The sequence below is a fragment of the Phoca vitulina genome, unplaced genomic scaffold, assembly GCF_004348235.1.
Source record: "Phoca vitulina isolate PV1807 unplaced genomic scaffold, GSC_HSeal_1.0 scaffold10, whole genome shotgun sequence".
Classification (NCBI taxonomy): domain Eukaryota; kingdom Metazoa; phylum Chordata; class Mammalia; order Carnivora; family Phocidae; genus Phoca; species Phoca vitulina.
Window position 1 is genome coordinate 9142508 of NW_022589713.1, and position 16584 is coordinate 9159091.

The 16584-nt window shown below is 39.5% G+C and overlaps 1 protein-coding gene across 1 annotated transcript in view; it reads left to right on the top strand.

The window, feature by feature from the left end:
* The window catches only part of LOC116635273 (ceruloplasmin-like), a 28944-nt gene extending 12892 nt beyond the window's left edge, over positions 1 to 16052 (top strand). The window contains exons 12-18 of the mRNA XM_032409192.1: positions 2088 to 2295; positions 3057 to 3196; positions 5316 to 5444; positions 7463 to 7569; positions 8496 to 8697; positions 11958 to 12097; positions 15894 to 16052. Coding sequence (XP_032265083.1) covers positions 2088 to 2295; positions 3057 to 3196; positions 5316 to 5444; positions 7463 to 7569; positions 8496 to 8697; positions 11958 to 12097; positions 15894 to 16052 — 1085 coding nt within the window. The remainder of the gene's footprint in view (positions 1 to 2087; positions 2296 to 3056; positions 3197 to 5315; positions 5445 to 7462; positions 7570 to 8495; positions 8698 to 11957; positions 12098 to 15893) is intronic.
* Positions 16053 to 16584: the final 532 nt, after the last annotated feature.

Below are 16584 nucleotides of genomic sequence, written 5' to 3' on the forward strand. Positions count from 1 at the left end.
GGAACTTATATAAACAGTGTTTAAAAAGCCTTTCCCCTGCTCCATGTAATTTATAGGAGCAGTAATATATCATTTCCCAGATCACAAAAATCCCCTCCACCCCTCTTGGTTTTCTCTTCCTGGGCTCCAGACTCTAAATCAATCCACACTCCTCAAAAGTGATGAAGATGCTTTGAAGCATTTTAATCTGTTTTCACTCTATTCTCTATCTGTTTGTTTCCCAGACCCACCGGTCTGCTTCTGCCTTCTCTCTACTCCTCTCCTTGCTGGCTTGGCTCTCTAGGGAAATGTTTTCACTTCAGTGAGGTCGATTGCTGCTGTGGCAAATTTTTTTTAATCAGAATACTGTTAGGGGTGTCAGAGGAATCTCCCCTCTGCTCTGAACTTAATACCCTCATTTGTAAAATAGGGATTGCAATAATTTACAATCCGCAAAAAGGAATAGACAAGGAAGGACCAGGTGAGATAGATGCAGCATAGTAAAGTGCCTGGCGTGTGTTAGACGTTCAATAAAATATTAGTTCCTTCGTTTATCCTGCAGATCCACCTTCACCAAAATAAAATAAATAAATAAAATACAAATCCATTCATCTTGGTCAAAAACTACTGGCACCAATCAAATGCTGGCTACACGATAAGCTAGATACTCCATAAATGCCATGGGTTGGTATCTGAACTCTTGGTGATACCATAGATTCATTTGATTACATTTTCTACATGTAAAAATTTTTTATTTTACTTTACAAACAAGCAGAGCCTGGGATTAAGAGCACTCAGAGGGAAGCAAGAAAGAAAGCTTTTCCAACACTCGTTCTCCTCTCTGCCCTGTGCACTCACTCGGTGGCAGGTGATTTCCTGCCCCTGCCCGCCCCACTTCTTCCTCTCCTTTTCCCTGGAGATGTTTTCCTGGACTTAAAAAAAAAAAAAAATTGCTTCGTTCTTCATCTCTTTACTTAACGAGATCAGCTGCAGTAAACATGTGGAGACACCTGCTATGAGTCAAGTGCTGGGCTATGTGGGCATCAGTTCATTCTAAACAAATACTTCTTCCCAAATCCTTGAGTCTGAAGGTTTTGTTCCTTGTCAGTCTTCCTGAATCTTACCCTCTGCAAAAAGTAACAGCAACAACGGAAACACGTACAGAGACAGAAGAAAGTATTGGTGATGATAAAGGTAACTTTGAGAAACAGCGTTGGCATGCGATGAGCATAAAATTACCAAAATCAAAGAAAGACAGCTTGAATTCAGGTGGAATATACTGGTCTGAACCAGGCTGGAGTTTTTTTGTTGTTGTCATTGCTTGGGGATTTGAAAGTGTGAGTCTGATCGCCTTCCACCGCTGCCACTCCGATCCAAGCCCCACCATCTCTCATGGATTACTTCGTAGCATCCTAACAGGTCTCCTTCCTTCCACACTTGCCCACTACCATCTGTTTCCCAAGGGTCCGTGGGACCCAGCCCTCCAACCCACACCAAGCTTGTCTCCTCTCGCCCTTGCTCACTCCACTCCAGACACACAGACCTCTGGAATGGTCTGCAGACACACCAAACAGGCCCTCAGCTTAGAGATTTTGCTGCATGTTTCCTCTGCCTGGATTGCTCTTGCCGCGGATCCATCAGTCACCTCTCATCTTTGTCCAGGTGTCACCCTTCCATCAAGGCCTACCCTGATCATCCTATAAAATATTGCTCATTGCTCCCTGGAGCTCCCCCCTGCCCTGCCCCACCCTGCCCAGGATTCTCAATCCTTCCCACACCGGTCTGCCTTTTTTTAATCCATAGCACTTACCAGCTTCCAACATCCATAAACGTTACCTGCTATTTTTATCTCGGCAACACCCACCCACCCTGCCATATAAACCCTTAGGACATGGATTTTTAACTGTTTTGCTCACTGATGTTTCCCAAGTGCCTAGAAATAAGCCTGGCATAAAGAATAAGTATCTGTCAAATTAATGAAAAAAAAAAAAAACCAAATGGACTATCTTACTGTATCACGTTTGGGGGTTTATATCTTCTAGATGACTTCACAGAGAAAAGAAATCTGAATGCAAAGCTTTATGCATTCTTTTCTTACTCATCTCCAGGAACTTTTGATGTAGTTTGCATGACAACAGAGCACTATCTAGGAGGCATGAAGCATAAATACCACGTGAGGCAGTGTGAGAAGCCAAACCCTGATCAAACACAGTATGAGGAAGAGAAAACCATTTACATCGCTGCTGAGGAAGTTCTGTGGGATTATTCTCCTAGCAGGAAGTGGGAGAAACAACTGCAACATTTACAAGGAGAGAAGTATGGCAGTAACTTCCATCTCTAACCGAGAAGGGCTCCTTCTGGAGTCCTCCACCCTTTCTTTTCAGTCTCACACATGCGTGCACGTGTGTGCACATGTGTATTTGTGTGTATGGTGTGCGTGTGCATGATGGGTGTGTGTGCATGGTAAGTGCGAGGCACGTGTGGGCTTAGGATACGTTCCGTTACAAATCACAGTGTATCTGTGTATCTTACCTTCAATTATAAATGACTTCAATTCTTTCTAAATATCTGCATCACTTACTTCTGTGCTTTGTTTCTCGCTTTCTTTTCACTCCTTGCATCCAGTCTTCCTGATGTGTGTTACCATCCAGCCTGGTCACTCCAAGGTGTAATAAACATCACTTCAGCTACATTTAACATGTGGCATCAGTCAGATTTTCCTTTTGTCTTCATTTGTCTCTGTCAGTCTCTCTTCTTCTGGGAACCTCAAATCGAAGACCTTTGTTTTTCTTTTTGTAAAACTTGATTTCTCTCTCTGATTTTCACTTTTTCTATTTATTCATTTATCAAAACTAAAATTTCATCCAGAAAATATGTTTTAAAGTACAGAATGAATATCCAGCCATCTTACCAGTATTAATACTTTTTTTTTTAAGAAGAAGAGGTGAAGTGGCCTCTAGACATTAATCAATTGTGTTGTTGCAATAAGGAGTTCTTCCATATGAGAATTTGTCTAATTTAATGGTTAAATTAACTAACTTTGTGGTTTTTTTGGTTTTGTTCTTATTTCCTTAAAGTAAAACAAGCATATATTTGGATAGAATTGGGACGTATCTTGGGTCCAAATACAAGAAAGTCATATACCGTCAGTATGATGATATCACATTCAAGAATCTAACACAAAGAACTGAAGATGAAAAACATCTGGACATACTAGGTATTGATACATGATCAGACTGGTCTTCAGGTTTTTCTTCCTGTCCTCAGCCACCAGAGACTGTTGCACACATTGAGGATATTGTTAACCTCCACCTTGACAGAGGAAAGGGCCTATCATGCTAATCCTAATTTGTTTGCTGATAGGCACTTTTACTGGGAAAAGAAAACTGATTCAAGTGTTGTTTCATGGAAATTGAAGGGACCATAGAAAGTTAATGTGGTCAGTTTCAGATTACCTGGCTTCTTAGAACTCAAGAACTCTAGAGAGACTTCAGAAGTAGCATTTAGAGATCATTTCACTGATATTAAAATGAAGCCCAGAAGCCCTACTATAGTGAGAAGGGGGAACTCTTTGTTTAAATTTAAGTGTTTAATTTAAGATTTTATTTATTTATTTTTATTTATTTGAAGAGAGAGATGTAGTGAGAGGGAAGACAAGCAGGGGGAGCGGGAGAGGGAGAAGCAGGCTTCCCACTGAGCAGGGAGCCCGACGTTTGGCTCGATCCCAGGACCCTGGGATCATGACCTGAGCCGAAGGCAGACGCTTAACGACCGAGCCACCCAGGCAACCCTAAGTGTTTAATTTAAACACTTAAAGTGTTAATATTTAGTTTCATCTTCTGTCCAAGAGTGAGGAATATTGCAGCCCTTTCTTCTACCCTTGACAGGTCAGCTAGGAAAATTACAAGTCACCCCCAAGCACCTACATGCAACATTTCCCTAAGTCCCACAGCATTTCCAGAGGTCACATGATGTTTTCATATGTCAAATAACATGTCTGTATGTTGCATAATATTTCGAGAAGTCACATGGCATTTCCATATGCTCAAATTTTATTTGGCTCCTGATATCTAAGTGTCTATTGGAGACTATTTTCTTCTTCTTTTTTTTTTAAAGATTTTATTTGTTTATTTGTTTGTTTATTTATTTGAGAGAGAGAGCGCGTGCACGCACATACGTGCACACATTCGTGCAGAGGGAGGAACAGAGGGGGAGGGAGAGGGAGAGAATCTCAAGCAGATTCTGCACTGAGTGAGAAGCCCAACATGGGGCTTGATCTCACAACCCTGAGATCATGACCTGAGCCAAAACCAAGAGTCAGACACCCAGGGTCCCCTGTTAGAGACTATTTTCTGATGTGAGACCCTGAGATTTACATGCTGTTGGAGAAACTCTTACTCTTACTCTTCTTGGCTCCTCATTGACCTCTTGAGCTTGTCCCTTTGCGACCCCCGGAAGGAGGTCTGTGCTGTCCAGTTCCCCCTGCTACTGGGCGGGCTCCTATCTTTAGTAACAGCAGGATGTTAGTTTTTGCTAGGATTCTGGCTGAATGCATCAAGATAAATAACACGACATGACCCTCTAGATTCCATTATTATTTATACAAAAAAAGAAAAAAAACAACAACCACTTTACAGAACAGGGAAAACAATTCTCTAGTGTTTGGGAAGGTGAAACGGCCATGGGGACAAAGAGAGGATGTCCCGAGCTAGAATCTAATATCCAGTACATATCTTCAGGGCTCTGATTTCAGTAATTATAGTACAAGTTTGAAGAGAATTCTTACTGCTTCTTTCATCTCAAAACCATCCCTGTTTCAGAATTTTTAGAGTCAGTGACATAATCTGCTTCTAAATAGAAAGAAGATTTAAAACAATTTTTTTTTACCTCCAGTTCTTGGCCTGGGATGGAAGGGAGCGTGAATATAATGAAGGGGTCTTCAGTCTTGAGAGAGAGAAAAAAAATCACTGTTGGTCAGTAACAAGGCCTCCAGCTCCTCCTAACTCTCCATTAAGGTGAAGGGGAAAAGGATAAAAGGTTTAAGTGATAAGGTTGGTCAAGAAAGAAAATAAAAGATTTCATTTCTAAATTGTGTGTTTTTGTAGGTATTAACTGATGCTCATCAAAGTAAGTTTTCTAAAGACTTAAATTTTCCAGGCAAAAACCATGTTTCATAAATCATCAATGATCCACTTGTTAAAAGTGTGTTTTATTTGGCTTGCATGTTAAGGAAAAAGGATAAAAATAAGTCGCTGTATAAATACTTAAGAGGACAGATGATTCATAGTTTAAAATAAATAACAATTTCCACACATTTTCCTTTTTATATTCCCTAGGTCCTTTAATATTTCTCACTCCTGGTCAAAAAATCCGAATTATCTTTAAAAATAAAGCCTCAAGACCATATTCGATTCACGCTCATGGAGTGAAAACAAACTATTCCACTGTTGTTCCAACACAGCCAGGTAACTGCTTCAGAAGAGGAAAGAAAGCTTCAAAGCTTTTATGCAGGACTATGTGCTAATGTCCTTTCTTAGGTATAGGTGTAGTTCTAGATGAGAGAGACCAGTGGACTAGTAGGAAGGGTCTAAAGAAGGAGCTGGGGAGCGAGTTCCTTTCACAAGTCTTGAGTTTGCTTCCAGGATGGGTGCCATGAGCAAAACTCCCCCGTGTATACAAGTCTCTTCTAGAACCACCTTCCCTCCCCTCTCTCCACTGTCCGGCTGCCAGGTATTCTTAGGCTATAGTCCATCTCTCCAATTCAAGTGCTAAAGTAGGAATTGAGTATACGATGCAGTGTGTGAAGAAGGGGGCAGGGGAGAGAGTCGCTAAGAGGGAGTAATGAACCTCATGTATTAACATTTCTGTGGCATCACCACTGTACAGCATGCCATTCCACATACCTCAGACAAAAACAAATGCTTTTTTAACAAATTTTATTTATTTATTTGAGAGAGAGAGAGCACAAGCAGGGGGAGCAGCAAGCAGAGGGAGAGAGAGACTCAGGCTCTCCGCTGAGCAGGAAGCCCAACGTGGGGCTCGATCCCAGGACCCTGGGATCATGGCCTGAGCTGAAGGCAGACTCTTAACCGACGGAGCCACCCAGGTGCCCCCAAAACAAATGCTTTTTAATATTAATGCCCAGGGAGCAGACCCTGAAATGAAAATTTGTGGGCAGATAGTGCTCTTGGGATCAAAGACAAAGAAACAGAATTGGGCAGGGGGAGAGCTTATGCAGAGATGCAGCCTCAATAGAAATCCCAACCACCCCTAGAAGTTCTGAAGAGTGGGTGGTCCTCAGCTGTCCTGAGTTGGGGTGAGAAAGCTGGGCCTTTCTGTCCCTGCAGCTGTCATTGGATGTAAGCCTGGGTAAGGTGACTCTCTTCCACCAAGGCTGTCTCAGAAGAGGGTAGACAGCCTGTGGAGCAAAATTTCCTTCATTCTCAAAGGGGAACCTGGGAGGGACATCCAGAATCCAGTTGCCTACCAAAACAAGTAGTATCGAGGAAAGAGCCAAATTCAAAAAGGGAAGATGTGTGGGGCAGAGGGAGGAAAGAGAGATTTTGATGGCAGGTGAAATATTCCCTTTTGATTTTAAAAAAGAGACAGTCCCATGGTAGTGCCAACATGAATCTCCTATCCAAGGAGTTTGCAAGTCAGGACTCTGTTCTCAGTAGTCGGAGAAGGATCCCATTGGGTACATTCCACAAACACTGCTGAGTATCTGCTGAACCCAGGCACTGTGTGGTGTGGTGGAAGGGGAGGGCTGGTTCTAAGTAGACTGATTGTTAAAGATTTGGAAGCAGGGAAGTTGGGGATAGCATCAGTTAGTGGAGGGGCTTGGGAAAATTAATTTAAGCCTCTGGAAGTGGGAGATGCAGGATTATACAGCAAGGGGCAGGAGTGGAAGGAGGTGTCCCAAAGAACTTTTCTGAAATAGGCAAGAGTATAGGACTTAGATTCAGTAGGGCTAATGCAAATGCTCTGGGAGCAGGGAAGAGCCCCATGTGATCTATAAATTGGAAGGTTCAGAACTGGAATTCAAAACAAGTCTGTCGCGTTTCAAAGCCTACATTATCTTCACTACAATAAGTATTTGTTGAACAAATAAGTTAGATATGTAACGACTGACATTTTTCAACGGCAAAATCACTATAAGGTTTTGATTCAGTAACCCTGAGAACATGAGAGCCAGCTGTGATAGTTATATCAACTTCACCCTGGGACCCAAGTAATGCCTTATTTGGACCATCTTGTCTAATCCCTAAATTCCCATTTTATGCTCAGGAGGAAACAGAAGGCTCAGAAACTGTAAACACATTGACCAAGACCGCAAAGCTAGGAGCAGTAGAGCCAGAAGTGAAAACCAGGACCATGCTGCCTAATATTTGTATAGCTTTGGGGTTTGCTCGTTATCTGGTTCTCCATAAAAACATGTGCTTTAAAAGATTCTCTTTATATACACTGTATTTGTCTATTTTAGGAGAGATCCAAACATACATTTGGCAGATTCCTGAAAGATCTGGCCCTGCCTCAAAGGACTTTGAGTGCATACCTTGGTTTTACTATTCGACCGTGGATGTGATTAAGGTAAACTTTACATCAAGTCATCGTTTTCCTCCTATCTCCTCTTAGAAATTATAATGGAAGAAAGAAGGAATTTGTGTTAAAAAACAATCTTAGTTCTATGTAATCTTTCATTTAAGCAACCTAAATACTGCTCAGCTTTTAATTCTACAGATGTTTGCATTTTCCAAGAGCAAAATCATTGCGTTATGGTTACTTCGATTCACGATACTTTCCAACATGTCACTGTGAATTGGAAAATATAATATCCTCTTGTTTTGTTGGATTTGGATTACAGAAAACAAAGTATGGAGTTAAAAGTCTCTGATGAATGAGAAATAAACACATACAGATGTATATATTTTTTTAAGCCATCAATGCTCGAGTTCAGTTTATTTTCACTTAACAACAACAACAAAAGGCTCATCTGCAGACTTTTAGTTATTTTGGCCTGCTTTCTGCCTAGAACAGGAATCTACACGGACATTCAACCCCAAACCAAAATGAGTATAAACAAACTAAGGCTCTCAGCTGGAAGCGGCTCTGGGAGCAGCGGTATCACATGGCCAAGGATCCCAGACCTTTAGACTTCGCGGCTGGCCAACTCCAAGGCCGAGAAATTCTAATTAAAAACAAAGCTCTTGGTTTTTTTTTTTTTTTTGTTGTTGTTTATTTCAAAAATAGAGCTAAATCCACTGAGGAATGTGACTTAAATCCCTCTCAGGAGTTAGTGGTTCTCATCAGACTTCAACTCGAGTGAGTGAGCTGACCGTTTTTCCTTAGTTAAGGATCTAACATGTCGAACATCTTCTTCCTTCCTCTCAGAATCCTAGTAACTACAAACTCAGGATCTGACCTCGCTAGAACTCAACCTTGATTGGACTCGTTTCTCTGGTTGGGGGACATTTTTAGTTTTGGGCACAGTTGACAATCTTGCTTTTCCCCTGCAGGACCTTAACAGTGGACTGGTAGGCCCTTTGATCGTATGTCGCAAAAACACCAAAGCCAGCATAGTTCACCGTGTGCTCCACTTTATGATTTTTAATGAGAACAAATCCTGGTACTTCGAAGAAAATGTTAACACCTATTCTTCAGATCCGAACAACATAGACAGGAATGATAAACTGTTTGACCTCAGCAACCAAATGCACGGTAATGTCCACTAGCTGCCTCAGCGGCTGGAGCCTGTGGGGTGTCCCACACAAAGGGAGCAGATGAAGGTTCACCCTTGGCCGACTCAGCAGTTTAGAGAACGCAATCGCATGGGGCTGTGGCATAGATCCCGTGGACCAGGGGCTGATAAGCTTTTTCCATAAAGGACCAGAGAGTAAAGAGCGTAGACTTGTAAACCACACAGTCCCTACCAGAGGCTATATTTTACTCTGCCGTGGGGCACAAAGGCAACCACAGACGAGACATAAAGAAATGGAAGTGGCTACGAGCCAATAAAACTTCCTTTATGGACACTGAAGTTTGTATTTCATATAATTTTCACATGTTGGGAAATATTCTTTTTGGTTATTTGGTTTTTTCCAACCACTTGGAAATTTAAAAACCACCCTGTACTCATGGGCCACAGAAAAACAGGAAACGAGAGGGCTGGATCTGGCCTAAGGGCTGTAGACTTAGCAGTGAGGCAAATTCCAACGCTTCTGGAACCATGCAGGTGATGTAAAACCAAGAATACCAGCTATCATTTCTGGAGGGATTTCCTACACACTTGTCTAAGTGTCTTACCTGGATGGACACAGGGAGAGGTGGGGCTTGCGGCAAACCGGAGAGCACATGGCCCCATCCAATCTTCCCACCAAGCAGAACTTTAAAGAACTCCATGCTCATCAACCAAAATTCTTTTGTAGGTGGCTTGTGACTAGGCACGTCCTGCTTTTTTATGTCCCCCTTCCCATCTAGAATCATAGTAATGAGACAATTATTCAAAAAAAAAGCACATAAACAATCTCACTGAATTATAGTCACATTCAGTCAGACTTCTGGTCCCAGTCCTTTCACTGGAGGAAGCTTGGGGACGCGACTAGATGAGGGATCCTTAAGTAAGGCAAACCCAAATGTGATCTTTTTCAACTTCTTCATCCCCCCCCCCCAAGATACATATAGTAAATTTGAAATTAATTCAAGGACTGCATCCTTGCTACCCATCATCTTTTAATAAGCCTCGTGGAGGGCACAGAGCACTATACTCGTGCTGAGGAGATACGAAGGCCAGTTAGATGAGGCATCTTCTCTCAAGTTGCTCACAGAACAGGGCCAGCCTATCTCTGCTGACTTGGCGGGGCCGGCGGGGGAGGGGGGGTTGCTGTAACAGAAATACAAACACAGTGCTCTCTCACAGAGAGAGAGAGCACAAGTAGGCAGAGCGGCAGGCAGAGGGTGAGGGAGAAGCAGGCTCTCCGCTGAGCAGGGAGCCCCATGCGGGGCTGGATCCGAGGATGTTGGGATCATGACCTGAGCTGAAAGCAGACACCTAACCAACTGAGCCACCCAGGAGCCCAAGTTGAGTATTTAAAGATGCATGGGAGTCTGTCTAGTAGAAAGGGAGGGGGATGACATTCCATGTAGCCGGAAGAATGTGACCTAAGAAAGAAAGAAAAGAAAAGCCTACAGAATTGTGCAAGACCTTGACTACCCTGTTAAGGATTTAGACTCGATCTAAATTGGGGTTTCTCAAGCTCGCCACTATTCATATTTCAGTCTGGTAACTATTGTGGGGGGCTGTCCTGTGCATCGTAAGATGTTTAGCAGCATCCTTACCCTCCAACCCCCGGGAAGCCAGTAACACCGTCCCCCCAAGTTGTGCAACCTCAAAATGTCTCCAGGCGTGGCCAAATGTCCTCTGCAGGACAAAATCCCGTCCAGAACCACTGTGCCGAAGGCACTAAAGGCACCGAACGAGGGAACAGCAGGAAGAGGTGTGTACTGGAGGAACGGCTCTGGCACTCAGCTCGGCCTTTGTGCTCCACTTGTAGTCCTAGCAGCCTCAGCATCACTTGGGAGCTTGTTAGAAATGCGGAATTTCAGGTGAAACAGACCTAGTAAGCCATAATCTGCACGGGAACAAGAGTCTCAGGGCACATGCACATTAAAGTCTGAGAAGCACGGTCTAAAGCAGAGTCTCTTAGTTTTTTCTATTCTATCCCTCCATCAGCTAAAAGTTAGAACCCAACCTCCCTAGATATATGGTTATAAATTATATATTTGTACCACTGTATTAATGCATTTTTGGCATTTCAAAAGATGAACACAAAATAGAAAAGTAAAAAGGAGGAAATATATATATAATTATATATATAACTATATATAACTATATAATTAAATTAATTAACAATGATTATATAAAATATTTTATTAAAATTTATTTTAAATGTTAATCTTAAATCTCAAATAATATTTAATGTTTATTAAATAATTATTTATATGTAATTATATATATAAAATATTAATTATATAATTTATATAATATATAATTTATATAGTTTATATATAACTATATATAATTTATATAGTTTTTATATATAATCTATATATTATTTATAGTTTTTATATAAATTTATATAATTTATATATCTATATATTTAAATTTAAATTTAATTTAAATATTATATATTTATATATTGATATTGATATTTTATAGTTTTTATATATAATTTATATAATTTATATATTTATATATTTAAATTTAAATTTAATTTAAATATTATATATTTAAATATTGATATAATTTAAATATTATATATTTATATATTGATATGTTGATATCTTGATAGTTATATGTTAATCTATAATTTCATTATAGATTATTAATTGTTATATATTAATATTCATATGTTATATACTATATAGTTATATATGATTAATGATTAAATTATATATTACATATATAATTATATAATTAAATTAATATTTTCTTCCTATTACTCTTTGGAAACCACTCCTATAGAGGATTAGAGAGAGAGGGAAAGACAAAAGGCCCAGACCTCAACTAAAAGGCCATTCTAATCATACCAGTGACAGATCATGAAGGTCTGACTTAGAGCAGTTAAAGAAGAACACACTCAATTTCTAAGCCTCTTGTGACCACTTTAAATATACTTTAAATATATAGACACATTTAAGTATCCATCAATTTAAGTATCCATAGTGGTGAAATATTCTAGTGCAACCCAATTATTTAAAGCAAAGTCAATGCTTCATTTCCTCAGGCAAGAAAAACTCTCTAGAATTAGACTCACCCACATGAATGGATGGCTTGGTCATGTTTAACAGCTTCCTTAGGCTGACTTTAACATCCTCATGGCCTCCGAAAACATCTGTGATACTTTCTATGAGACGTTTTTTTTTTAAACCTACATTATTTTAAATATTTGTTGAATATAATAAATTGTGTCCCTTCACAGCAATTAACGGAAGACTGTTTGGAAATAACCAAGGTCTGACGTTCCACGTTGGGGATGAAGTGAATTGGTATCTGATTGGCATGGGGAGTGAATTTGACCTGCACACAGTTCACTTTCACGGCCACAGCTTTGAATACACGGTAAGAGCCCTGGGCAGCTTTGTTTAATTATTGTTGTGTCTTGTGAAGCAGTTACTGGGGCAGCATGGCAGGATAACAGGACTAGAAAGGAAATGACCCAGCCAGAACTGAAGTTCAATACCTACAATCTATAACATATCAGGTGCATGTAAATAATTATACATTTAGCTCTTTGTGTCCCATGGACACTCAGTAAATGTTTACGAATGAATGAAGTGCACTTCTCACTCTAATATGGTGTTACTTGATAGGTAAATAAGACTTCTATAATCATCTCAAGTTTCACCCTTTCTATCCCAACTTTTTTTTCAAACACTTAGTAACATAAGAGAAAAACACTTGGAACACTCATACATTTTGCCACATTTTCTTTCTTTCTCTATTTTTCTGAACCCAATTTAAAGTAAATTGCAAACATCATGGTTCTTCACCTCTAAATACTAAATAAAGCCATATGCATCCTCAGACTAAGGAGAATCTCTGCCCCATTGTGATAACATTACTATACCCCCAATGTTAACATTAATTCAGTAATATAATCTATCATATAATCCATTCAAATAGCCCCAGTTGTCCCCAAAATGCTCTTTCTAACCATTTTGTTTTGTTTTGTTTTTAATTCAGGATCTAATTATCTATACATAGCATTTGGTTGTCATTGTCATCTCTCTCCTAAAAAAGAAGGTTTTTTTTTTTTTCTCGATCCTTCATGGCATTTCATTTTTGAAGTGTCCAGGTCAGTTGCTTTGTAGAATGCCCCACATTCTGCCTTGGTCTGATAGTTTCCTCATGATCAGATCCATGTCAAACATTCTTGACATGAACAGTACATAGGTGATATTATGTGCTTCCCATGCATCACACCAAGAAGTACATCCTGACAACAGGTGCTGACATTGTTGGGGTTGTTTGATAACTTTATTGAGGTGAGGTCTACAATTTCTCTCCATTTACAAAAGCATAATCTTTCCCTTGTAATTAATAAGCAAGCTGTGAAGTGATTTTTTAAGCATATTTTATTCTCCAACTATATTTCACCTTGTAGTTATAAAAAGGATCCATTGATGATTATTGCCAGAATCAATTTTTACAGTGGGAGTTATAAATGGTAGCTTTCTAATTCTATCATTCCTTCAGCATTTGTTATAAAATAAAAATGTGGAATTAGGTGACAATTGGCTTTGTGGTAACTTTTTAAAATAATTATCTTCATCTTTTTCCCTTTTATGTATTCTTAGTCTCTTTATGTCTCTGTCTGAATTGCTTTTCCCCCACCACACCTTCATATTCTTTACCATTGTTGTTTTACTGACCATCTTTGCCTGACCATTTCTCTAATTTATTACAAGTATTTTAAGGTTTATCCTTCCTCTTTTCAGTGTCCAAGTTAGTGTCATTTATTTACTTAAGGAGCATTTTCTTTATCTCTTCATCCTAGTCCCTTATATAAACATTAATGTACAATTGAGCACCAATTATATCTCATGCATTTGACACCTCATTTAGTCCAGACACTTGGCATAATACAGTCCATCTTTTGGCATTGATAAAAGTTTCACATAAAGCCTTCCTGGATTCTAGATGTATTATGTTCATGGCTTCTGTAATGCTCAGAGCCTATCTTAGACAAATTCAATGAGTCTGCATGACTTGTTTTGCACCAAACTTTATCAGTGTGCTGCTTTCTTTTCTGTCCTTTAATGAACACATTTATTCTTCTTTAACTTACTTGTTTTGGCTTAAAAACTATTTTTATTATTCTAGGGAATTTTACATGACAAAGTAGACAGAATAATATAATGAACTCCTTTACCCACCACCCAGGGGCCAAAAATCATGACCTTCCTGTACTTCCCTCTACATTCCTCATATTTTTGAAGGAAAAGCCTTGATACGAGGGTTGTTATTCATAAGTGTTTACATAAGACTTTAAAAATTAGAACAAAAGAGAGAGATTTAAACTCTGGTTATAGTTTCTACTGTACGTTTGATGTTTAGTTCAGATCAGTTCAGTTCAGCAAATGCCTCTGACATTCCTAGAACCATGCCAAGAGTTGTGTGGAAAAGAGAGGAAATCAAAAGAGTTAGCTCTCAGGGACTAGCTCTGCAAAATGATTATATTATAAGGCATCAAATTAAGTGGAATTTGTGGTAACATTTCTATAATGTTAATTAAAGCTAACCTTGATTAAGTACATCTTACGTGCCAAATGCTATGCTTAGTTCTTTGCATGGATTTCTCATTGAGGCTTCCCAGAGATAGGCACTATTTTATCACTGTTTTATAAGGGAACGAAATGAAGGATTAACAAGACAAAGAACTTTCCCATAAACAATAAGGGGTAGAAGTAGGATTTGAACCCCAGCTCTAGAGTCCCTCACTCTTAACCTCTTCACAAAACTGCTCTTTTCAGAGCAATCCTATTAAATTTAAGAAACAAAATGAACAAAGAAAAAAAGAGACAAACAGAAAACCAGACTCTTTTTTTTTAAAAAAGATTTTATTTTATTTATTTATTTGAGAGAGAGAGAGCACAAGGGGGGTAGGGTCAGAGGGAGAAGCAGACTTCCTGCTGAGCAGGGAGCCCAATGCAGGACTTGCTTGACATCTGTCCTCTCCTCAAATTATTCCAGACCCCGTCTTGAGCTGTACTCTTTAACATGCCCCCATCCTCCAAATACCTCCCCTTGCATTATTCAGAGCAATTCATCTCCTTCCTATGCTCTTCCAAATCCATCCTAATCCAGTCAGGCCAGGCCCCAGAACTTCGTCTTTCAAAATCAAAGTAGCCTGCCGAGGAGGTAGTCTTCTGAACATCTGGTTCTCTGCTTAGGAGAACAAATAGCCCTTAAGGCCCTCAGTCTTCAGTCCCGACCCCAGAAGGCAGATGAGCTCCTCTCCTTCCTGTAACCATGAGTTTTCCTGATTAGCTATATCTCAAGAAATGGTCATCTTCACATCACCAACATCCTTAGTTAGAAAAACTTCAGCTAAAGATGAATGGATAAAGAAGATGTGGTATATATATACAATGGAATATTATGCAGCCATCAAAAAATGAAATCTTGCCATTTGCAATGACGTGGATGGAACTAAAGGGTATTATGCTAAGCGAAATAAGTCAATCAGAGAAAGACAAGTATCATATGATCTCACTGATATGAGGAATTTTAGAAACAAGACAGAGGATCATAGGGGAAGAGAGGGAAAAATGAAACAAGACAAAACCAGAGAGGGAGACAAACCATAAGAGACTCTTAATCTCAGGAAACAAACTGAGGGTTGCTGGACTGGAGGGGGTTTGGGAGGGATGGGGTGGCTGGGTGATGGACATTGGGGAGGGTACGTGCTATGGTGAGCACTGTGAATTGTGTAAGACTGAATAATCACAGACCTGTATCCCTGAAACAAATAATTCATTACATGTTAATAAATAAATTTTAAAAAATTAAATTAAATTAAAAAAAAGAAATAATTCAGTTAAAACTTTTGGGATTTGTAAGACCAGATGTTGTCTGAAATCTAGAGCTTTCTTCTGCAGGAGACCCTGACAAAGTATCTAACACCAAGAATGACACAAGATCTCTTTAGAGTGAGATGTTTCTCTGTGGCCCATTCCTGAAATGTTCTCAGGCTTGTTCCTCCTCTAAACCCTCACTTGTACTCAGAGGAGAAGTGCAATGGCGCCTAATGCTCTCTAATTGTCGTCTAACAAAGCATATTAGAATTGATAGGATGTATAAATGACTACTACCTTTTTTAAGTTATTTAATGGTGTTTTGTCTCCTTATTGAGGATACGGGACTGTATCGCTCTGACGTTTATGACCTTCCTCCTGGAGTATATCAGACTGTAAAAATGTATGCAAGAGATGTTGGGACCTGGTTATTTCATTGCCATGTTAGTGTTCACATTGAGGGTGGAATGGAGAGCACTTATACTGTAATCGAATGAAAAGGTAAGCCAAATTAATTTGAAGTGATCATATTTAAATAAATTCAATGTTTACATAAGGGTATCTGATCCACTGAACATTTACATGATCCGACACGTGACTCATTCATTCAAAGATTCCTGTTTTGTGGAGTGCCTGGATGGCTCAGTCAGTTAGGCGTCCGACTCTTGATTTCTGCTCAGGTCATGACCTCAGGGTTGTGAGATCGAGCCCCTCATTGGGCTCTACACTCAGCAGGGAGTCTGCTTGAGATTCTGTCTCTCCCTCTCCCTTTGCCCCTCCCCACCACACTCTCTCTCATTTTCTCTCTCTCCCTAAAAGAAATAAATAAATCTCAAAAAAAAACCCAAAGATTACTGTTTTGAGATGACCAAGAAACTCTGGTTTTATCTTCTTTCTCAAACTTAGATAACTGTTTCTGATCTGATAAAAGATACTCTAGAGTTAAATGTGTTATTTCCAGATTCATACAACATATGCATAAGGATTTGAACAATTTATAGAAGATGAAACACAAATGATTACTGAAAC